The 24,806-nt window shown below is 39.3% G+C and overlaps 1 protein-coding gene across 6 annotated transcripts in view; it reads right to left on the bottom strand.

Annotated features, from left to right (window-relative positions):
• Positions 1 to 1,290: 1,290 nt before the first annotated feature.
• ADIPOR2 (adiponectin receptor 2) overlaps positions 1,291 to 24,806 on the bottom strand; it is a 93,969-nt gene continuing 70,453 nt past the window's right edge. For all 6 annotated transcript variants that reach the window (XM_046011068.1, XM_046011069.1, XM_046011067.1 and 3 more), the window contains 6 exons: positions 17,537 to 17,656; positions 13,352 to 13,523; positions 9,391 to 9,577; positions 8,949 to 9,136; positions 6,547 to 6,740; positions 1,291 to 4,130 (listed from right to left, as the gene is read on the bottom strand). In XM_046011068.1, the coding sequence (XP_045867024.1) occupies positions 4,002 to 4,130; positions 6,547 to 6,740; positions 8,949 to 9,136; positions 9,391 to 9,577; positions 13,352 to 13,523; positions 17,537 to 17,656 (990 nt within the window). In that variant the 3' untranslated portion in view covers positions 1,291 to 4,001. The remainder of the gene's footprint in view (positions 4,131 to 6,546; positions 6,741 to 8,948; positions 9,137 to 9,390; positions 9,578 to 13,351; positions 13,524 to 17,536; positions 17,657 to 24,806) is intronic.

The following is a 24,806-nucleotide window of genomic DNA, read 5'->3' as shown; positions in this document are numbered from 1 at the left end:
CACCACTTTATAATGCTAAGTGAAGTTCTGATTCAGGAGGGCAGGGAAATGGAAGCATCTTAAAGTCAGAAAAGTAAATATGGGGGAGGGGGTCACAAGAGGAAGAAATCAGAGCAAGAGTTCAGCAGAAACGCCCGCCAATCACTATGGAAAGTGTGAGAAATGTTGATCTCAGTGAAAGATGCAAAGAACCTCAGCCCATTTTAAAGGATGAGAAAAGGAATGCTGTAACTGAAGCTAAATATTATAGAGACAAGGATGTTACTTCTAGGATAAATTGTAAAGCAACACTGCCCAAGGGCTCCTTTAGGAAGCCCAGAGCCCTAGCATTCTACAAAGTGAAAATTCAAAATTGTCCTTTATTTCCTTTGCAATATCCATGGCAATATCATACAGGGTCCTTACCTGAGAAAGGAAGCATACAGTTTTTAGCAAAAAACTAAGAACAAACCAAATGGTTCTTTATAATGGTTCAAAAGAACAGAACGCAATCCAGTGTTCTATACCCAGGTGATACACAGGGAAACCCTAAAGCTGTATCTATACCTAAAAATGAGCATTTGGGGCACCTGGGTGGTGCAGCTGGTTAAGTATCCAACTCTTGGTTTCAGCTCAGGCCACGATCTCACGGTCAGGAGACTAAGCCCCGCGTCTAGCTCCAAGCCTAGCACGGACTCTGCCTGAGGTTCTCTCTCTCCTTCTGTCCCTCCCACCCATGGTCTCTCTCTGAAACAAATAAATCTTTAAAAAAAAAAAAAAAAAGAGAATCCAAATACTGGAAATTCCCCTGCAAAGACAATTTACCCAAGGCAAAGGGGCACGGATTCCTCTCCTTCCTTAAATTACACAGTTAACAAACCCCCAAACCTTTAGGTCAACACATGAGATTTAATCCGAACTGTCTTCTTATTGTGAAGAGTATAGCACAAGAGTCACATTTGGCCTGAGCTTCAGTCTCCAAACCCAGAAATGAGTGATACTAACCAGTTCACAGGGAGGTGGTTATGAGTATCTGAGATACCAAGTCCTTCAACAGAAACTTTCACATAAAGTATCCATTATGTTGGATATTATTTTGATAAACTTTAATCATAAATTAACTACCCCTTGGGGTTAGCTCTCCCCTCCATTCTAAACCTCATCCCAGTTGTCAGGAAAAGTGAGTTGGGCATAAATAACTGATTTGTGCATTCAGACCGGGAAGTCTCTGACAATTTTAAGCTTCGGTGTCTAAATTAAGACTTCAAGGCAGGTAAGTTGAGTCAATAAAACAGTACACGACCAAAGTTCATATTCCATTTGGTTCTTTTTATTAGAAGTTGAGAATACAGCAAGTAAGGGAAATCCCATGGTGAATGGAACCATCACACAGAGGCCTTTCTGAAACCCCAACCTTCTATGATCCCCCAAAAATGTGCTTTGTGGCTTCAGCAATTTATAAAGGGGAAGGGGGAAAATACTGAAAAAGGCCACTATTTAATGGTGAAAGAATGAAGCTGTAGAGGTCCTAACCAGCCTAGGGCCAATGAAGAAAATTAAAAATCTGCACAGAGCAAGCAAGCCTCTGATGCTGAGAGTAAGGCATTCAGGCGCCAACCTGGTGAGAGTTCTCAGCGAGCACTGTGAAGACCAAGTGCACAGCGAGGCTGTTGGTAGTTGCACGTAGACACACAACACATAAATGGGCGCACACACACGCACTCGCACACACACCCTAAAGAGGGAGATTTTTACTGGATGACACATCATTGATGTTAATTTCATTTTTCCTAACAGTTTGTGCTATGTTGAACCAGATTTAGCTCCTCCTTTGGGGTGTGGGGTGACTGGGCCCAGAAACTTCTACTTCTGTTGGTGGTGTTACAGAGCCGCATCTTATACCCTGTATCCCAAAGTACATGACCGAAGAGCAAGTCTGGCTTCTGATATGTGCTGTTGCTTCCATGAGACTAAGTGTCCCTCCTTCCAGATGGCCACTGCCCTGTTGGACTATTCCCTCAAAGGGAGGAATACTGCTCTTTATTGTGTCAGGCACCACACCAGTTCACCTATTCAAGTCTCTTGTTGGGTCCCTTGGTACCCAAGGCAGTGACCTTACCCAGAACCAAAATACTCTAAGTCCTTCCCCAGTTCTACAGTGGAGTCCTTCTTCCCGGTTCCCAGCTTTTGCTGGAGACTGGAAGGGGAGAGAAAGGAGATTACCACAAGACAACGCTCTGCTGGATAACAGACTCTTCCCACGCCAAACGCCTACTGGAGGGTGCCAGCCCCCACACTTAGGGCTTCAATGTTTAGTTCTAAAACCCACAATCCCCAAGATGTAACTCAATCACCTGAAGCCTTGGGTGACAGCAAGTAACCCAAGACTCAGTGCTATTTTGGTGGTCTGCCTATGAGCCAAGATTAGAATTCTATGAACCAGATCCTTCCCCTCCCACTCTCCCTAACACCATAACAGGATACCTCTGGGGCATGAGCAAACTTTTTTCTACTCCCAGCAGCTCTTTAAAGATATGGCTGTACCAGACTCCCTGGCAATAACATACCATTTTCTTTTACAACTTCCCATCATGCTATCCCCAAAAACTGGGGTTTGGGGAATACTGATGACTCCATGGTAGGTACTGGACTGGCTTTCTTATTCAAAGATAGCTGATATGTGTGTCACGACTAGGTTTACTAAGACAGTGGTGCTAGAGGTGAAATTAACCTTTCCTGATCCAGAGGAAGACTTCTCCCAAACTATGTACATGAGCTCAGGAAGCACCTGGTCAAGCTGGAATCTCTTTTGTGGCTGGCTCCATGCCAGGAACTGTGATGCCAGGGAAAAGGTCCATGTGTATTCCCAAGACAAGGAAGGGTAGTTAGGGCAGTGACTTTAACAGAAGGAAAATTCTGGGGTGTTCCTGAGCTCCACAGCAAAGATACAGAAAACTGTCACATCCCTGGAGATAAAAATCACCACAAAACTGAATAGGATGCCATGAAGTAATCTGATCGGCCCCTGGGCTAACATTTCCAGAGCTCCTCCTACTGTCTCCACTACCCCTTTGCTGACATAATTGACTTTCCGAAGTAAATGGCTCTACTCTTTAGAAGGGGTCACTCTCAGCATAGAAAACAAATCACTCTCTCAAATGATACCTTAACTAGAGCCTTTATCTAACACATCCTGTCAGCCATCCACGTGCTGCTTCCACTGAGAAAACACATACAGCTTCCCTCCACCTTGGGACTCCCTAAGGCTCTCAGACATGAGAATGGTCATGTGATCACTGGGCTGGGGCTGTACTTTCTGCCCCACAGGGTCCAAGGTATGCCAGCCTTTAGAAGGCACCTTGGTGCACCAAGGCATTATACATTCTGGGGCCATCACCTGATCCTCCTATAGTCACTTTGTGCAAAATTGAAACAGTGTGTGGTACTTGCATGTTTCATTCTGTACAAAATTCCCCTCCCTCCCCTACCCCTATGTTTTAAACGTTTATATAAATTCTTATTTAAACAGTGAGTTAGAAATCTTATTTACATTAATTTCTTTGTTCTCCCAAAAGAGCATCTAAAATCACATTCCCACCCTTTAATAGGATATAAATATTCACCTAAATTGGTTTTTAAATTGATTTAAGGAGCGAGAAAGAGAGAAGAACGAACCACCAGCTAAACTGTGTTCCCATCTTCTACAAAGAAATGTGACACGGATCAGAAGCCAGTTTGCCAAGGTCGTGCAGAGCCCTCAATCAGTAGATCCCAATTATAAGTCAGGGTTTGGGCCATTTCTCCTTTTCTCCAAATTGATGCACTCCATCCTTTGAGGTATGATTTATTTTTGTTTTTCTCTTCTCAGTCGTGTACCAGGTAGAGTCCCAGGGGCATCACAAAGCCCACGAGGCTGTCAAAGTTTGGGGGCTCCTCTGGCACTGGCATCAATGGCCGGTAAGGGAGGCCTGCAGACGCTGCAGGCCCTGTTCAGGGTCACAGTCCCCGGCTTCTGGAAGGTGTCACAGTGCATCCTCTTCACTGCAGCCTCCACCAATCATGAAACGGAACTCCTGGAGGTTTGAGACGCCATGGAAGTGAACGAAAGCGCCAGCAACCACAAAGATGTGAAACAGCTGATGAGAGTGAAACTGGAGGGGGGTGGGAGAGAAACCCATTCATTATTAAAGTCTGCTAAAGAGTCTTCAGGTTGTTTGTGCTGAGCAGGGCAGGGAATGGAGGTTACAGAGCTCAAATTCAAGGTGTCCACAGATCTTGAACATCCATTAGGCATATCACATTCTGCTGAACTGAAGACCAGCTGTCCCCAAAGAAATCAAGGTGCTGCTGCTAAATTCTAACCATGAAGATGTGTACACATATCATAGGAGGAGTATCTGGTGAACTCAGGCCAATGGCATACACACTCTTGCTAACAGACTACAAGACTACAGTCAGACACAGAGAGGTTTTCTTGTTTGCTGAAGAAAGCTTTTATCACGGCATTAAAAAAACACCAGAGCTAATAAACGAAAAAAAACAAAAAAAAAAAAAAAACAACAAACACCAGAGCTATGGCCAATTTAAATGTTGCTCTCTCTCTCTGAAAAACTAAAGGGATTTCCAGGATTAGGTAGAAGGTTAAAACATTATGTCTCTCCAGCTCTAAGACTCTGAAATGTCACAAACAACATACCTTATCAAAAGACTAGGAAGGTCGAGCCTTTTCCTTCCTTCTCTAATCAGAAGTTGGTCTACAAGAACATGAGCTTTTTTTCTGATTTAATCTCTTCTGTTGGATGCTAGTTCATTTTTTAAAAGGCATCTATCAATTGCTCAGTGCACCAACATCACTTCAAAAATAATACTATTCTCTGAGGCGTCTGGGTGGCTCAGTGGGTTAAGCCACTGCCTTCGGCTCAGGTCATGATCTCAGGGTCCTGGGATTGAGTCCCGCATCGGTCTCTCTGCTCAGCAGCGAGCCTGCTTCCCTCTCTCTCTCTCTGCCTGCCTCTCTGTCTACTTGTGATCTCTGTCAAATAAATAAATAAAATTAAAAAAAATAATAATAATACTATTCTCTCATTATCATCTCAAAATGAAAACGTACACTGGCAAAACAGTATTCATAAAGAGAAAGGTATTAACTTTAGAGGTTAAACTAGAAAGAGCCACTAGTCACATCCCAGGAGAAGATTCCTAGGAAACCGAAGGGGATTCATTCTCTCAAAACGGGGTGGGGGTGGGGGGTTGACCTCCATAATTGATGTCAAAATGATGAGAAGGCAATCTCCAAAAGATAAATTAACTAATTTGAATCTGAAAAGGTTGCCTAAATTAGCATTATATTCATTTTATGGAGGGCTAATTTAAACTTTGAAGGCTGGATGATCAATTTAGTTTATAGTAATCAGCAACAGGTCAAGGAATAGAATTCTAAAGGTCAGACTTCATATCAAACAACTCTTCAGAGCGCCTGAGTGGGTCAGTGGGTTAAAGCCTCTGCCTTCGGCTCAGGTCATGATCCCAGGGTCCTGGGATCGAGCCCCGATCTCTGCTTGACAGGAAGCCTGCTTCCCCCTCTCTCTGCCTACTTGTGATCTCTGTCAAATAAATAAATAAAATCTTAAAAAAAAAAAAAAAAAAAACCCTCTTCAATCCTGCACCTACTGAAAATGTTTCAGGCCACTTTCAATTACAAAATTTTCCAACTATTGGACCCTTATATTTCTTTCCTCTTCTCTTTCCCTCTCTCTTAACCACAATTTAGTTAGCTCTCCCTCCTCTCTTGCTACCAAACACACATATACACAAATCTCTTGTTACAAATCACCGAATTTTAGTACCAAAAAGGACTCTGGTAGGGGTACCTGGGTGACTCAGTTGGTTAAGCCTCTGCCTTCAGCTCAGGTCATGATCTCAGGGTCCTAGAATCAAGCCCTGCATCAGGCTCCTTGCTCAGCAGAGAGAGTCTGTTTCTCCCTTTCCCTTTGCCCCTTACCCCTGGCTCAATCTCTCTCTTTCTCTCTCAAATAAATAAAATCTTTAAAAGGGGGGGGGGGCTTTGGTAAACAATCTAGTCAATCACCCTCATTTTCTAAATGAGGAAACCAAAACAAAATGCCTTCCTTGCCAGTTCAGTGTAGTACAAGAGCACAGACTCTGATATTAGACTAGCCTGATTCAAATTCTACTTTTTTCACCCAGCAGTAACTTGTCCTAACGTTGGACAAGTTACCTAATCTCCCTAAGCCTCAGTTCCTAATCTGTAAAATGAAACATTAATAACAGTTGTCATACCTTATAGGGCCAATGTATTAAATGAGGTAACCTGTGCAAAGCACTCACTCAGTACTATGCCAGCCACCAAGTAAGTGTTCAGTAAATGTTAGTCCTCACTGTACTTACCATTCAGAGACACACAACTAATGAGGAAGAGTTACAACTAAAACACGGGTCTCTCAATTTTGAGTCTAAAACAACTTCAATTATTTCACTTCCTGGTCTGCCAGTAATACACTATCAGATATGTATGTATACATACTAACTCCCCCTGGTGATACTTACCCAGATATCACACTTGCCAGGAAAAAAGCGTTCAGGGATGCGGGCCGCATAGAGGGCGGCGCCTGTGATATAGAGGCTGGCCATCAGCATCAGCCAGCCAATCTGCCCTATGGTGGCAGCCTTCAGGAATCCCTCCGAGATGACATAGTGCAAGGTAGGAATAATTCCACTCAGGCCAAGGCCCAAAAATACTCCTGGCAATCACAAGAATAAAATAAGGTAAAAATGCAGAAGAGAAATAAGGAAGAAGAAATATTACAATATAGCACTAGCAATTCTATAAACTGAGTATTTCAAATATGATGCTTCTTGCTTGAAAGGAAAAAGGTGTCTTCACCTTTTTCAAGAGTCCTCAAACTCTGGGATACTGCCACAACAGACAGCAGCAGCTGTGTTCTAAAAAGACCCATTTACAAAGGCAAGGAGCCTCCTGCTGAGAGAGGCTCAGCTTAACAAGTCAGCAGTCCTCAATGGGTTTAGAAATGTGTTGCTAAGTGCTTCAGGTACAGACAGCTCTAGGAGTTTGTTTAAACTTTCCTCAATGCTTCCACTTTGTAGACAGAGACCGCAATACAGAGCAATTTCACATATTTTGTCTCCCCTCTGAAGCAACAGGGATTCCTGGCATTGAAGTGGAATGGAAGAGCAGGGGTGGTAACTGGGGAGGTTGGAGGGAGGTCACAACTGCTCCTGAAAGTTCCCAGACCCAAAAATACCAATCTGGTACAGAAATCTATCAGAAATCATTCCACCACACCCCTACTGCCTTCAAAATCATCTACAGCAGTGTTTTTCAAACTTCTGGATATGACTTAGGTTGTAAGATCAACTAAGTGAACCTGGATTAGCATTTTTTTATTTTTTAGTGAACTACAATGAAATAAAAATCAGACTGTCACAAATGGAATGTTAAGTAACAGTTTGTAAAAGCTGAGTAATATATGTGTGTGAATTTATGAGTATATACACAAATCTGTGTCAGTTGAAATACCACAGGAACATCTCACACCCAGGAGCCGGTAACTACTCCCACATTTTGACAGAGAGAGTTAAAAATGACCTTTAACTCTCTAAACACAAGACAAAAAGCCTATTACTTGTTTTGGACATTACCAAGTACGTTGCTGGTATGCAACAATATATGTATGCACATACACATGATAAATAATGGGCATCTACAAGAGAAGAGGAAAATGGCAATGCTCATCTCCCATCCAAGTACTAACCAGGCCCGACCCTGCTTAGCGCAATGCTCATCTCACAAAAGGGAATCAACCAGGCCTAAATAAAAACCTTTTCCTACTTCTACTCCTCATTAAAGAAAAACCATCACAATCCTTTTTCACTTGTTATTTTCCTCTACATGCTAAACAGAGGCTCTAGTGGTTTTGCCTACCATTCTGGAAGTCAAAAGCTCAGGAGCTTGGTTCTTCTGATGTGTATTACAGCAGAATGTTCAGCTGTACTCTCATCTCCTGTGTTGAAGCAGGCTTAGCCCCACAGTTAAGTACTGCTGAAAGTCACCCCTGACCGCTGCTTCTCTACTTAACAGGGTAAGTGGGTAGACTGTTGTCAACAGTGGTCATTAACAAGAAGTTAAATTCTAACTTCTAACCTTGTAGGAACTGCAGATGTATCATGGCTTGGGTTTTAGGTTTTAGGGTTTGGGCTGGGTTTTTTTGTTTGGTTTTTTAAAGGTCACAAGGAAAAATACTCCTTTTACTACTACTTATTCATTCTCAGTAGACACCAGGTTTAATACTGAGGATAGAACACTGAAGGACATGGTCCTGGCTACAAGGAGTCCCAGTCCAGTAGGAAACAAAAACATGTCCCTGTGAACTCCCCACTCCTAGAGGAAGGCTCAACCAGAGGTTTTTGGCTTTCCAAACAATCTCCATCGAGACAGGCATGATTCTAAATATAAAAAGCTTCCTTATCCCTATATTAGAAGAGATGTATGGTACTTACTTTAGTAGAATCCAATCAGTATGAAGTTTTATTTACCTAAGCAGTACACATTTTCGAATAAAAATACAAAAAATAAAACAATGATGCCAACAAAAGAACCAATCACTTTAAAAAGTACACTCCAAGCTGATAAAGAGTAATCATTTTTAACAAAGGTTACAGAGACACTGTCTTATGGACAGTATATAGGCATAAACTCAAGTGAATTACAAATATATACATTGACTCATAAAAAGCTCACCATACCCCTCAACTCCATGCACTTTAAGACAACTAATGAATACTACCATATTAAAAGCCCCTGAAGAACAGGAACTATGACTGATTTATCTTTGCATCACAAGTACATAGCACAGGACTTGGCAAGTAGACCTTTAATAAATGACTGGTAAATCAGCAAATGCGCAATGCAAAATCCCCACATCTCTTACCTGCTCGTACTCCTCGATACTGAGGTGTAGCAAACATGTCCCACTGGGAAACTATAATGGCCGCAATGCCCAACACACAGATGACAATCAAGTAGATGAAGCAAGGTTGTGGATTACAGTAGAAAGAATAATAAAGCCATGGAACAAAACTTCCCATAATCAGAAGAGCAATACCAGAGTAATCCAGTCTAAAAAAGGAAAAAAAGTCATGTGATTTTAAAAAGTACAGCCCACTACAGACAGGTTCCAATTACTCCCCTATGACATGAGCTAGCAGTTAACAGGCAAGAGGCAAACAGGAATGCTTGCTTTAATTAAAAAAAAAAAAAAAAAAATTAAGTTACCATCAGGCAGTATCAAGAATTCTGCCAATTCTGCTAGTGGTTCTTCCCTAACCACTGACTCAAATACTTGATTATAATGTAGACTTTCCAATACTTACTTAGAGAAGAGCCGGGAGACCCCTTCTGAGTGGCAGTAGACTGTGTGGAAGAGCCATGAAAAAGAAAGGCAGAGAATGGCCCCCAAGAAGAATAATCCAAAGACCACCTTCTCTTGCAGAGGGGCCACAAAGGAGATGTTTGGGCGAAACATATAAAAGATCCCCAGGCACAGGAAGAATACACAACCTACAAAAAGAGTAGAGAGATAAAAGAGGATCCTTGTCAAGAAACAGTGTTGTGTGTTGATGGAGTTCTCAGTCCTTCACAATCACAGTATCTGAATCAAAAGCTCCATGAGAAAGATTTTCCAAATAACTAAGCATATCCAAAATTCTGGTCTACTTCAAACACTGCTGGTACCATATATTCCTCAGCTTCAAATACCAAGTGTTTTTGCATAGGAATAGTACTTTATTTATCTAAGAGCATAATCCAAAAAGAAACCAGACAATGCTACTACTTCTTAGAAGGCTAAATTTGTCCACTTCTACCTCTAGGTCTAGTATAAAATTTCATTTAGAAAGCTTTTGGCACATATACTGGAGCCCAGCTTTCAAAGACCCATTTTCTGTTTGATTTCTGTTTGAATTCAAATGCCTCCAAACCCTGTCAAGAAATACAGCTTTCGGGGTGCCTGGATGGCTCAGCTGGTTAAGCATCTGCTTTCTGCTCAGGTTATGGTTCCAGGGTCCTGGACTGAGTCCTACATTGGCAGGGAGCCTGCTTCTCCCTCTCCTCCCTGTTCGTGTTCTCTCTCTCTCAGTCAAATAAATAAAAATCATTTAAAAAAAAAAAAAGAAGAAGAAGAAAGAAAGAAAGAAAAAGAAAAAGAAATAGAGCTTTCCTCCACCAGTAGCTGTCAAGGAAGATTATGCTTCTCTGGCTCTCACTGGTTGACCCAATAGATTCAAGAGTTAAGGACAATAAAATGCCTATTCATTCTATTTCATAATCAGTTTTTAAACTGCTCTTCTAGGGCACCTGGCTGGCTCAGTTGATAAGCGTCTGCCTTTGGCTCAGGTCATGATCCCAGGGTCCTGGGACTGAGCCCCACATCGGGCTCCTTGCTCCACAGGAAGCCTGCTTCTCCCTCTCCTACTCCCCCTGCTTGTGTTCCCTCTCTCACTGAGTCTCTGTCAAACAGATAAATAAAAATCTTAAAAATAAATAAATAAGCTGGTCTTCTTCACACTAAAATACATGTTCTTACTACTTAGGAAAAGGTCACTTAACACAAGGAAGGCACAGAAATTAAGATGTTAAACATGTGCTAAGTAACTGTTCTATTTAATGAAACTCTACCCCTTAGTTAGAAGTCAGCAATGAACTATACCTGCCGCTCTATTCCACCCTCACTACACTAGCAGGTAGGAAGGCATCTGGGGACACAACAGAAATCAAATGTGTGAAAAAAAATGCAAGTCAAATGGGGGTAAACCAGGAAAGATTTCGTATACTCGCACGTTTGTGCAACCATCACTATTATTTAATTTCAGAATATTTTCATCACCCCAAAAAGAAGCCCATAATTACTACATTCATCTCCCACTCCCGACTCTGCCCCTAGCCCTAGAGGACACTAATCTTTCTATCTCTGTGGCTTTTCACATTCTGGGCATTTCATGTATATGGATTACATAGTATGTGGCCTTTTGTGTCTGGCTTGTTCCACTTAGCATAATGTTTCAAGGCTTACCCATGTTATAACACATATCATCAGTACTTCATCTCTTTTTATAACCAAATATACTTCATTTGCATGGATATACCACATTTTATTTACCCATTCACCAGCTGAAAGATGCTTGGGTTGTTTCTACTTTTTAAATATTATAAATAATGTTGCTGAAAACATTTGTATACATGTTTTTGTGTGAACATGTTTTTAATTCTCTTGAGTACGTAATTAAGGAGCAGAACTACTTATACCTCTGTTTAACTTTCTAAGGAACTGTCAAAATTGTTTTCCATAAAGGCTGTACCATTTTACACTCCTACCAGCAAAGTATGAGAGTTGTCATCTTTCTACATCCTTGCCAAAACTTGTTATTTTCCATTTTCTTTGATTATAGCCATTTTAGCAAGTGGAAGGTGGTATCTCATTACATTTTTCAAAGTATTTGATTTACATTTCCCAAAATGACTAATGATGCTGAACATCCCCTTTTCCCCCCTTTTTAAAAACTGAAATAGAGTTGACACTTTAGCATCTTTTTATGTGTTTTACTGGCCACTTATAGATCTTTGGAGAAATGTCTATTCAGATGCTTTATCCATTTTTTAAACTGTGTTGTCCTTTCATTGTTTAGTTGCCAAAATTCTTAGATCCTCATCAAATAGATGATTTGCAAACATTTTCTCCCATTTTGTGGATTATCTTTCCACATTCTTGACAATGTCCTTTGACATACAAAGTTTTTAATTTTGAGAAAGTCCAATTTAGGGGCGCATGGGTGGTTCAGTTGTTGGGCATCTGCCTTCAGTTTGGGTCATGATCCCAGGGTCCTGGGATGGAGCCCCGTGTCAGGCTCCCTGCTTAGCGAGAAGCCTGCTTCTCTCTCTCCCACACCCCCTGCTTATTATATTCCCTCTCTTGCTGTCTCTGCATCAAATAAATAAATAATCTTTAAAAAAAAGGGGGGTCCAATTTGGGGCGCCTGGGTGGCTCAGTGGGTTAAAGCCTCTGCCTTCAGCTCAGGTCATGATCCCAGGGTCCTGGGATCGAGCCCCGCATCGGGCTCTCTGCTTGGCAGGGAGCCTGCTTCCTCCTCTCTCTCTCTCTGCCTGCCTCTCTCCCTACTTGTGATCTCTGTCAAATAAATAAATAAAATCTTTAAAAAAAATTAAAAAAAAAATAAAAATAAAAAAAGGGGGGGGGTCCAATTTATCTGCTTTTTCTTTGGTTGTCTATACTAAACTTAGGTGTCTATTCTAAGAAATTATCACCCAATCTAAGGTCACAAAGATTGACATCTGGCTCAGTGGGTTAAAGCCTCTGCTTTCGGCTCGGGTCATGATCCTAGGGTCCTGGGATTGAGTCCCGCATCAGGCTCTCTGCTCCGCAGGGAGCCGGCTTCCTCTTCTCTCTCTGCCTGCCTCTCTGCCTAGTTGTGATTTCTCTCTGTCAAATAAATAAAATATTTAAAAAATTAATAATAATAAAAAAATAATTTTACGGTTTTATTTCTTAAGTTTAGGTCTCTTTGATCCATTTTGAATTAACTTTGTAATGAGGCAGGGATCCAACTGGACTCTTACATGTAATTACTCAGTTTTCCCGAATACTATTTGCTGAAAAGACTATTCTTCCCCCATTGTATTCTTTTTTTTTTTTTTTAAGATTTTTTTTATTTATTTGACAGACAGGAAGAGACAGTGAGAGAGCTAAACACAAGCAAGGAGAGTGGACAGGGAGAAGCAAGCTTCCTGCTGAGCAGGGAGCCCATTGCAGGGCTCAAGCTGGGGACCCTGGAATCATTACCACAGCCAAGGGCAGACCCTTAACAACTGAGCCACCCAGGTGCCCCTCCTGTATTTTCTTTAATATGCAATCAGGATGGAAAAAAATATTAGAGACCACATTCTAATTCAAGTAAAACTGAAATTTAATTTTCATTATGCTAAGTAATGATTTTGAAAATCAGCTTCTTTCTACTAAATAAGCACCTTTCTCACAGTGTTCCTCAAGACATTATACCATATTTTGTACAGCACCTTTCCCTAGGCCTGGTTCAAGGACACAGTCTGAAAATCTAGTAGAGAAAATGATGACTTAACTGTAATAAAATCAAAGTGCAAACTAGGATAACTACGTAATAAACCAGTAAGAAACTGCATCATTAGACATCCAGAAAACAAAATGGCAAATACATTTGTTCTATCCTTATCCTCAAATACATGGAGAGAAAAAAAAAAAGAGTAAGTGAATCACTAATTCCTTGCACCACTGATATTACATACCTAAAAGATGTGTCCAGATGTTGCCTGTCTCTGTGTGTATTCTGAAAATGCTCTTAAAACAGGCCCGGAAAGAAGGCATTGGGGGCCGATGTCCATGTAAAAGGAAATCGTTATCCTTCAGCCAGTCTGGTAGTACATCATGAGGGATTACTCGCCACCGACCTTCCCATACCTGGAAGAAGAGTATTAAATATCTTTGTGGTTTTTGTCAATGTAGCAACACTAGTTGCCCTAAAATAATGGTTTCAAGTTTCCTTTCAGTCTGGGTAAAAGTAGGGTCCACCTGTACTGACTTGCCTTCCTTCATCATCCACAACTTTACCTCTGAAAAGGCCCTGTGATAGTAATTAAATATGACTGTTCTTATACTTACTATTTCTGTTGGTGAAAAAAAAATACAGCTGACCCTTGAACGTGGGTTTGAAATGTGCGGGTCGACTTACATGCAGATTTTTTACAGTACAGTCCTGTAAATGAATTTTCTTTTATAATGTTACTAACATTTTTTTCTCTAGCTTATTTTAAGAATATAGTTTCTAATACATATAATGTACAAAATATGTGTTGACTTTTTATGCTATTGGTAAGGTTCCCAATCAACAGTAGGCTATTAATAATTAAGTTCTGGAGGAGTCAAAACATGGATTTTCAACTGCCAAGGGGTCAGGATCTTTAAGCCCTGCATCATTCAAGGGCCAAACCTGTATGCAGAAGCACTTGCGTGCCTTCTGCTAAATTCTCTCCCTTTCCCTTCTCTTCCTACCACAACAAACATGATGAAGTTAAAAAAAAAAAAAGTGCACAGGAGTCAAAATCTTGGATCTCTATCATTAACTAGTTAAAGGAGCTTTAATGAGAAAATCACCAAGCCCCAGTTTCCTCATTTATAAAAATGGGATGACACTACTTTGGTTACTTCGTAAGGATCAGATGAAATAACCCAGAGCCCTTGTAAATGAATTAGCAAATTCCAACATTCACCCCACAGGTGGAATGTAACCCAGACCATCCCCAGAGGCTATTATCTACCTAAGAGTTAGTGACTAACCCACCCTCTCCATGCTGGAGAGATGGCAAAGAAACTCAAACATTAAGGGCCCTTCAAAAGTCTCATCATCACCACCCCCTTCTTCTCCCTTTCTTCACTGTCCCTCCCCCTCAGACTCTAACAGAAAAGAGATCAGGAATTTGGTATCTGTCCTTAAAAACCTGTCAACCTCTGCACTCTGCTTCTTTTAATGTCTCTCAGCCCAGAGAGCTCACGTCAGAAGGATCACTTAATCCTAAACTGCCTGTTTCTGTTAATCAGAAAGATATCAGGGAAAATGCCAGGTATATGCTCTACCTATAGTATTCAGGTTGAAACAATGACCCCACTCCTACCCCTCAGGGTTCTGGCAACAAACAAACAAGGGGCTAGGCTATACAATCTTGGCTCTCTTTCTTCTATGTGATGCAAAATGACTGCCAGCTGGTGAGCCCAATCCTTCTGCTTCACATCTTCCTGTTCTCTGCTCTCCTTAATCCTTCTTATTGAAGTATGCTTGTAAAAGAACTGATCCTCTGTGTAACTCCAAAGAAAGTGGGAACTAACAATTTAGAGAAGTGGCCCTCTTAACACTACTAAAACTCATTCTCTCTAGCCTCCCCACTTCTAACTCAAACCCTGAGGCCCGTAGTTAGGATAATCTGGCCATTCCATGCTTATTCGTAACACACAATGAAATACAATAATGCCAAAAGACTAATCTAGATATTTAATGTCTACTGGTAATAAAAGTTTTACCACTTGTAAAAGTAGCTGTTTGAGATCTTCCAAAGGACTTTCTGGAGAGACAGAGAATACTCTAAGGTACTGAATTTATTTTCTCTAATTTGGACTTGAAAAAAGATAGCTATTGTTAACATTAACTTTACAAAATGCTACTCTGTTTTACTTTGGGATAATTTTATTCTCTAAGAGGGAGAGGAAAAGAGAAATCCAATCCTTAGGGCCGTTCACAATCTGCAAACAGCTCTGCTGTGACCATATGAAAAGTGCTATTGTGTTACCCACACAGCCAAGATGCTCCCTTTTTTGCAGTCAGAAAGAATATGCTGAGATTCTTACTAGTTATATTTACACATAACGTCAGAGTGATTTTTCTCCATTGTTTCTAAACATTCTAGCAGTCTAAACTGAGCCAAGGAACTATACTCTCATAATTACACTGAAGTTAGTGTCATATTCAACAGACACTGCACCCTCAATCCTCAACTTGGAGTCAACCCAAATGTCAACCCAAACAGGCATTGTCTTTTACTCCCCAAGGGAAGAAGAACAGGATCACAGCTTGGCCAAATATATATTTATTTATAAGTTTGACAAAGGCATTGCATGAATCAAACATTTGAGCAACGGTCCACTGGATTTGTATTAAACCATTAATGCACAAAACATTTCTTTTAAATTGAAGGCTGGAAAAAAAAAAAAGAGCATGATCAAATTGGACACTCTATAAAGACTAAATGATTTTATTTCCCCTTTTCCTGTAAGAAAAGCTTTTCCAAAAGGGAGTGTATACCAGCAAGGCCACAGGACACTTTGTTTTAAATTCTGTTTAATTCCTTGCAACCTAAGAAAAAAATTTTATGTGTCACTAGACCCATCCAGCTGTCAAGTATGCTCAGTTGCATGACCGCAGCAGGCGGAGCAAGCTTGGAGAATGCTGTGTCACAGGAAGCCTCTCTAGGCCACTCTCACAGACAAAGTGCTAGAGGATGATAAGGGAATGGTAATAATTTTTGTGCTCCACTCATTTTTCTTCAGTAAATCACAGCTTGGAGCAAATAAATGCCCTATTTATTCTCCCATTCGCTGTTACATTCCAAGTTTTATTTGCTTTACTTTTTATTGTTAGTTCAGAAAAGGAGGAGAAAAAGGCAGTCAAGTTAACTACAGTACCCCACTGTTCTATAAATATTAAAAATCCCTAACGGCCCAGACACTAAATATTCAACTTCAAGAGATTTAACACCAAATTTGCATTCTGAAAAGCAAAATATATCCTTTATAGCCTTGTGTGTTAATTCTTCTGAGACAGAAATCACTAGAAAGAATCTATTGTTTTGCTTTTTCTTAACCAATTTTTAGACACTGAAAATTTTCTGGGCTCTAAGTAGACCCATAAATGTTTAAACCTCTCCCCCACTACTCTCTACCCACCCCCTTTCTCTTAGAAGGGATGTCTATACTCAGATTATAATGTTTTTCTCATCCTCTGGTCCAAAGTACAGTATTCTAAAACCAACTGGCCCCCAATTATTTCTACCACCACTGTGAATGTAGGAAAACCTAACTTGGTTTTCAGAACCTAAGACCACATGCATAGAAAGTCTAGGTTCCATGAAACCTATTTAAAAAAAAAAAAAAGCCACGAGTCACACAAATTTCTTTCTAAATAATCAAGAGCTCTCCAGCAATGTTTAACAAATAGATTTATTAACACATACTAACACAGACTGACTTATGATTTTGGATAATTCCTGAAGGGTCCCTATTGATCAGATTATCAAGCAGTTATAAATTTACCAGTGTCTCTGACTCTTCTAAGAAAGCAACCCTAATTCCAGTTACCATTTTCGAAAAAGAAAAAAAACCACAATATGTCCTAAAGAATCAGATAATGCATTAGAAAAAAAAACCTTAAGAGACAGAAAACATGCCAGCTGAACTAGAAATACTAGATCTGCATGAAAACTGGGAAATCTTTATCTAAAGATTAGTTTGACTACCCACAGAATCCTTAGAAAGATTAGCACATTTGCCATTCCAGTCAAGCAGCAGTAGAGATTCAAGGGACTTGGACAGGGCATTTTAGTATCCCTAGGGATCAACCACTCCCAACTTTCATTCTATCTTATCTAAACTATCAGCAAAACATCTACTCCGTTAATTTACATCAGGAAACACCTGTTTCCTGAATGAATATTCCAGTTTTATCACAACTTTATCATGGCTATTTCAGGCAAACAAATGTATTTTGTCTTAAACAGGGTTAAAGTCATGAAACTGTTTCTGTTTCCATTTTGCCACAGATTATGTCCACAGTAAACCAAAGGCTAAGGTACTGCAAATCTCTTTAAAGGTTCCTGTTTGGGAAGGGTTAAATATATAGCATAGAAATGATAAGACTGCTATCTTACCTTACAAACAAATTCTTCCATTCTTTCCATAGCGTGATGGGCTTGTAAAAGAGGGGACATGCCCATAAACCCCTCATCTTCTTGAGAAGCTTCCTCATTGCACTCATGTTCCTCAGAGATCTATAAGGCAATCACAGAAAGTCAGGGACAGAGACCAGGAGCCAAATGAAATAGTCAATACACTAACCTATAAAATTATAATGAAATAATTCTCTCTTAAGGTCAAAGCAAGGCTTCAAACAAGTAAAAATATAGGAAGTATTGTCAGTTTATTGTAGAGTTATGAATATTAAAAAGGAATGAAAGTTACTCAATGCTTCTCACTGGCAACAAATGAAATACAAGAGCATTCCCATGTTTGTTTCAGTAGCAAATTCCCGGGGTAGCTCGAATGGTTCGTTTTTTTTTTTGTTTTAAGATTATATTCACATATTCAAGAAATTGCTGAGGAGAAAAATCTCTAAGAACCCCACCTGGTACATATAAAATAAATATTTGTAATACAATATGGTAAGGGGAAAAAACAAAAAACAAAAGAAAAAAACATTTACTCAATTCTTAATATATGCCAAGCATAAAAGAAAGGGTTTTATATAGGCCATCTAACTTAATCCTGACAGTCGCCTATTATTAGATAAGTATTCTTATCCCCATTTAACATATAAAGAACATCGGGCAAAGAGGTTTAAATAAGTTGCCCAAGGTTAAAACTAGTAAAGAAAAAAAGTAAAAACTCCCACACTCACTATCTTTCCACATTCCTGATGAAATGAAGAAATAACAATCGGTCAGGCCTTAAGGGATGTACCACTAAAATTAACATTTGTCTCCAGATGAAGCTTCACTTCACACTAGTATAGACAGAATAATACTGCCCTGAGAGAAGGGCAATGGGCCAACAGTGAGAGGCCTAAATAGTTGAGTGTGATTTTGCCACTAATATCAATGGAACCATATATAGGTCTCTCAACCTGAGTCTCAATTTTCTCATTTTTATCTAAAAGAAGTTTAAAACTAAACAATCTCTACAGTCTTCCCTATTCTCTAAAATTCTGAGATTCTGCCACTTAGCGAAGATGACAGCACAAGAGAACTGGAATTCCGTATCTACTAAGCGCCTGCTAGATAACAATGCTGGCTAAAATGACTGCATGAAGAAATGAATGACTTTCCACCTCCAGTTAGAAAACTGGTAAGGATGAACATGTAGGCACAGTAAGTAATCTACCACAACACCTGAATTTGAACATGTTTAAAAAGAAATCCAAAGATTTCATTTTCCTACTCTTTATGTTCCAAGATAACTCGGGGCTTAGTATTAAGCAGCACTTGAAACATGTTACATACCCAATCTCAACTGTTAAAAAATCATGCTCTCCAAGAAATCTATCTTGACTCTGCTTCTCTACTATTCTTACTTAAAAAACATCCTCTGTTAGCACCTGGATGACTCAGTCGGTTGAATGTCTGCCTTCAGCTCAGGTCATGATCTCAGGGTCCTGGGATGGAGCCCCACTTCGGGCTTTCCACTCAGTGGGAAGTCTGCTTCTCTCCCCCACTCGTGTTCTCTCCCTCTCTCAAATAAATGAATAAAACCTTAAAAAAAAAAAAAAACCCACCCTCTAAAAATAAAACAAGATGAAACCAGAGAGGGAGACAATCCGTAAGAGACTCAATCATAGGAAACAAACTTGAGGGTTGCTGGAAACGAAGGGGTTGGAGAGATGGAGTAACTGGGTGATGGACATTAAAGGAGGGCATGCAATGTAATGAACACTGGGTATTACATAAGACTGATTAATCATAGGCCTGTACCTCTGAAACCAACAATACATTATATGTTAATTAACTGAATTTAAATTTTAAAAATGGTTAAACAAAAATACTCTCCACTCCTTACTTCCCTAAAACTTACCTGTCTGTCCTTCAGTGCCCAGTTTCTCAACAATTCTTTCATGATTGTCACCTTCCCCTCCCCACCCCAAGCATTTTTAGATTGCTTCTTCTCTCCAGGCAATTTTATTAACACAATATACTGTGTATTTGTATGTACTGTGGCCCTACAGAGGGCTAAAGACCACTGTAATATTTTAGTTTTTCAATCCTCTCTCAATCAAGAAGCAAATGTATATATGGCCCTACCTAACCCACAGCAACTGCCTCTTCTTCTCAACTCTTCCAGCAGTTAAAAGTCCGTAGTCCCCATTTGACAATGAATATAATATCTGATTTACTGACTTACACTGTTTTATTTCTCGTTTGACTTAATTTTACTTTTTAGTGTATCATTTCCTAAGTGAGATTTTAAGTGTCTATGTGATCTTCTTCCCCATGACCCCCCAAAACAGCTCTGTGTAATATGTTATATACTTCACTACAACTCAATTAATGCTTTAAAATTTTTTCAACAAAAAAAGTTTTTAGAAGTGCCTAAACATAATAAACAATAGCTTAAAAGGATCAGCAGACTGAGTTTAAAGTATAAAATATAAATTTATATATAAAATGTAAAATAGCTTAGTTATGCATGTTCAACATTTACATGATCTTCACAGAGTAACAGAAACAAGGATTCAGTCTTGATTTCCTTATAAATAAATTATGCCAGCAGTTTCTAATAAAACTATAAATAAATGAGCACATAAAGCAGAACTAGTTAAATATTTCCTATACCAACATAAGTAAAACCCAATTAAGTCGCAGGAATGGTCTGAAATGTCAATGGGATTACTTACAGTAGTTTTGAATATCAGGCTAATAATACATTTGGATCCATAGAAGACTACTGATAGGAAAAGGTAAGCCAGACTCCATGACAAAAGAAAGGGTATTTCACACACTTAATGACTTAGATAAGAAAAAATGAGGATAGGGTGTCTCTCTCCATGGGTACTCCTACTTTCCACAGAAAAGAGAGATGAATGGTTCAACTTTCCAAACGTAAGGAGGTAAGAAAAACAAGGACACTGCTGTGGGAGCTAATACGCATTTATCGAAAGAAAACAAGTACATTCAGAATGCAGGATGTATGTTCTGAGTCAAACACCAACTAGTTGCCAAAAACATGTTTATTCATTTAGTTAAACATTTTTTAGGAAAGGTGGCTTGCATAATGGATTAAGAGTCTGAAGTCGGATAAACTGTTACTGATAAATTCTGTCATCTCTGCTAAGAAGACTACATTTAACCAAAGCATAAGTTTCCTTATCTGTGAAATGATTTTAATACTGTACCTACAATGCAGATCTGTTTTAATTAAGATAATAAATAAAAAGAAACTATCATAGGACCCAGGACTCAGAAGGCAATATATAAATGATAGTCTTTATTATTATAATGATGGGCTAGGTACTGCGAACATTAAAGTTAGTATCACAACCTAGGAGTGAAGATATGCATGTAAGTAAATACAGCAAGGAGCTAGTGAACTGTATGAAAAAGGTCTGATGCAAAGAGAAAAGAGGAAACAGTTAACTTTGACAGTGCTGGGAAGTTTCCTGGAAAGGTAACATCTGAACCAAGAGCTGAAAAATGTGTAAGAGATTCACAAGTCAGGCATGGCAGGGGAAAGACATAACAGGTAAAGGCCAACAGTGTATATCCAAAAACACAGAGGAAAGAAAAAGCACACACAAAGAACACATAGTTTAGCATGGCTGCTGCAGCAACAAATCAATGTGACATGAGACTAAAAAAGGTGAAGTACAAGGGCGCCTGGGTGGCTCAGTCAGTTAAGCATCTGCCTTCGGCTAAGGTCATGATCCCAGGGTCCTGAAATCAACCCCCATATTAGCACCCTCATACATGTGCATGTAGTTCTCTCGTTCTCATTCTCGTTCTCTCTGTGTCAAATAAATAAATAAAATCTTTAAAAAAAAAAAAAAGGTTAAGTACAGACACAATCCAAATGCCCATCAACAAATAAATACATAAAAATGTGGCATAGACATACACAGAATATTGCACTCAGTCATAAAAAGGAACAAAGTTCTGGTGTATACTATCACATGGATAAACACTGAGAACATTATGCCACACACAAAAGGGCAAATATTGTACAATTCCATTTATATGAAAAATCTGGAATAGGCAAATTCACAGACACTAAAAGTAGTGGGTACCAGGGGCTGGACTGGAAAGAGGGAATGGTAAATTCTATTTCAATAGGTACAGAATTTCTGTATGGGATGTTGAAAATTTTTAGAAATAGTGGTGATGGCTGTACAACACTATGAATGTAATTAGTGTCACTAAGTTGTACACTGAAAAATGGCTAGAATGGCAAACTTTATACTATATATTTTACCACAATAAAAATAAATTTTTAAAAGACACAGGGGTCCACAGCAGCATTCTTCATAAAAGTAAAAAACCAGAAATAGGGCCCCTGGGTGGCTCAGTGGGTTAAGCCTCTGCCTTTGTCTCAGGTCATGATCCAGGGTCCGGGGATCAAGCCCCAAATCGGGCTCTCTGCTCAGCGGGGAGTCTGCTTCCCCCTCTCTCTCTCTGCCTGCCTCTCTGCCTACTTGTGATCTCTGCCTGTCAAATAAATAAAATCTTTAAAAAAAAAAACAAAAAACAAAAACCAGCAATAATCCAACTGTCTATCATTAAAAAAATGGATAAAAACCAGTGTGATATATTTACGTAACAGAATGTAACAGAATATAACAGATTAGTCAGTAATTAAAAAGAACTACCGGGGCGCCTGGGTGGCTCAGTGGTTTAAGCCTCTGCCTTCGGCTCAGGTCATGATCTCAGGGTCCTGGGATGGAGCCCCGCATAGGGCTCTCTGCTCAGTGGGGAGCCTGTTTCTCCCTCTCTGTCAAATAAATAAATAAAATATTTTTAAAAAATAAATAAAAAAAAAAAAAGAACTACCAACATACAAAAGAGTATGGGTAAGTAACAAAAATATGCCAATCATAAAGAGTGTATATATTGTCTGATTCTACTCATAGTAAGTTCAGCAACAAGCAAAACAATCCACTGTGGTACAAATCAGAATAATGGTTCTCTCTGGGAATATAAAAGCAAGGTACAGAGAGGTTACAGACTTGAAAAAGGCATAAGAGAAGTTTCTGACATGATGAAAATAATCTAAATCTTATCTGTGGTGATCCTATATAGGTAGCGTCATGATGCTACATATTTAAGATTTGGGTATGTTTAAATTATCCCTCAATAAAATGTTATCTGTGTAAATCCTCCCTCAATAAAATGCTTTCAAAAACAAAAACAGGAGAGAGGAACAGAAGTACTAAAGGCTTTTCATACTAAGGGGTTTTAGGTTTTGTCACGTAGGCAAAGCGGAGCATTTAAATGATGAGACTGGGCCAAGCTGAACACGATTAACATTTGTGTTCACAAACTTACTCTGGCAACAGAGAGAAGGCAACGCTGAAGAAGGGAGACAGGAAAGGAAAGAAATTAAGATAACACAAAGTCTAAAGCAGTTGTTCTCAACTGGGAGCAATTTTGCTCCCCCACCTAGGGGACATCTGGCAATATCTATAATTGTCTTTACTTGTCACAACTAGTGGGAAATGTTATTGCCAACGAGTAGGTAGGGGGCAGGATGCTGTTACACATCCTAGAATGCAAAAGACAGTTCTCCAAAACAAAGAACTATCTGGTTAATATGTCAACAGTCATTGAGAAACTCTGATCTAAAGATATGATGAGGGAGGATCTATATAAGAAAAGAATATTTTATCAGATGCTTCACACTTCTTACTAATAAGTGGTTACTAGTGCCATGGCTAAATGGTAATCATTCATTCAAAAAACTTAGAAAGTACTCATTGAGCAGCTACCATTTGACAGATGAGGAACCTAAGGCTAAATGATTTGCTCAGGGTCACACACCTAGAAAATACCAGTCAAAAGTTCAACTCAGGTCCACAGAAGTTCCAAAGTTCATGCTATATTCTTTCCACTCTCATTGTTTTCTAATTATAAAAGTGCCTAATTTTGTGGGTAACACATTTGACCAAAGGCCACAACACATACAGGCAGACTTTGCTTTCTAGTGGTGCAGGATAGTAAAAAGACTATGCAAGCCAAAATCATGTAAAGCAATCTTAATAACCAACAAGGAAAATGACTATTTTGTGACTTTTAAATCTGTTAAAATATTAAAAACTGTCAGTTATAAATGTGTAAGGCAATTTTAAAAATAGTAAAACTAGTATTTAGTATGCTATATTTTAAAAACAGAAACTTTGAGAATTAAGTATTTATTTATAAGAAACTTACCCAGAGTAATTTGAGCAGTACCTACTATTTTTTTTTTTTAAAGGAGGCTCCACACCCAATGTGCGGCTTGAACACATGACCCTGAGATCAAGAGTTGCCTGCTTTACCAACTGCACCCCAGTCAGGCGCCCCAGTGCTTGCCTTCTTGTTGTATAATTTATGATACAAGATGAGCAACTCTTCTCGGCCTTGGGAAACTGTCCATCCTCTAAGTTTGGATCAGCTTTCAACATCTTATTCTTTGTGCTGTCACCTCATGAAATATCTCTAAGATTTCCTTTAATGTGATTTTTTTTTTTTTTTTCCCCGCATCAACTTCTCTGGACATCTTCATCCTTTTTGTCACAAACACTTTACTCCTTTATGTTGACCAGTTTGCCTTCACCATGTTCCCCTGGCTGCACATCTAGAATCTCTTAAGTGATAGCAGGGTCAACATTCCCAGTCCCAATTAGGTATTTCTTCTACAGCCATTTATATTTGGTCTGATTTGCAAATGCAGCATTATCAGTTTCATTTCTTTGCTTTTATTTTTATCTTTGTTAGCCAATTTACCCATTTTTGTAAAACGTCACATGGGTATATCACCGGGAAACCACACAACCATATACTTCACTGTCTTATGCATTAAATGAATGACAGATGTATGATAATCAATCAGTCATGACAGACTTTGAAAGAAGTGACAAGACTGGACACTAATCTTGATGCATATCTACTATTTGCACAGGAGATATGCAGACTGTAGACTGAAGAGCTAGCACAAAAGTGTGTGCTTTATGCAATTATACACAGTAAACATACCACAGTAAGTGAAATTTGAACCATATTGTTGAGAGCCTGGTATTATTTAACTAGCCCAAGGTAACTGAACCTCATGCATACTGGACCCTGTAAAGTGTTAAAGCTGCTTGTCCACATTTTCTCTTCTCATCTTTTACAAGTGCCATTTCTACTCAAAAATAGCACTTCTAAAAAAATTAATCTCAATTTAACAGAATGCAAGCCTATA

Source organism: Meles meles, chromosome 7, assembly GCF_922984935.1.
Source record: "Meles meles chromosome 7, mMelMel3.1 paternal haplotype, whole genome shotgun sequence".
In the NCBI taxonomy this organism is placed as follows: Eukaryota; Metazoa; Chordata; class Mammalia; order Carnivora; family Mustelidae; genus Meles; species Meles meles.
The sequence above is the reverse complement of the archived record's forward strand: the minus strand, read 5'-3'. Positions and strand labels throughout refer to the sequence as shown.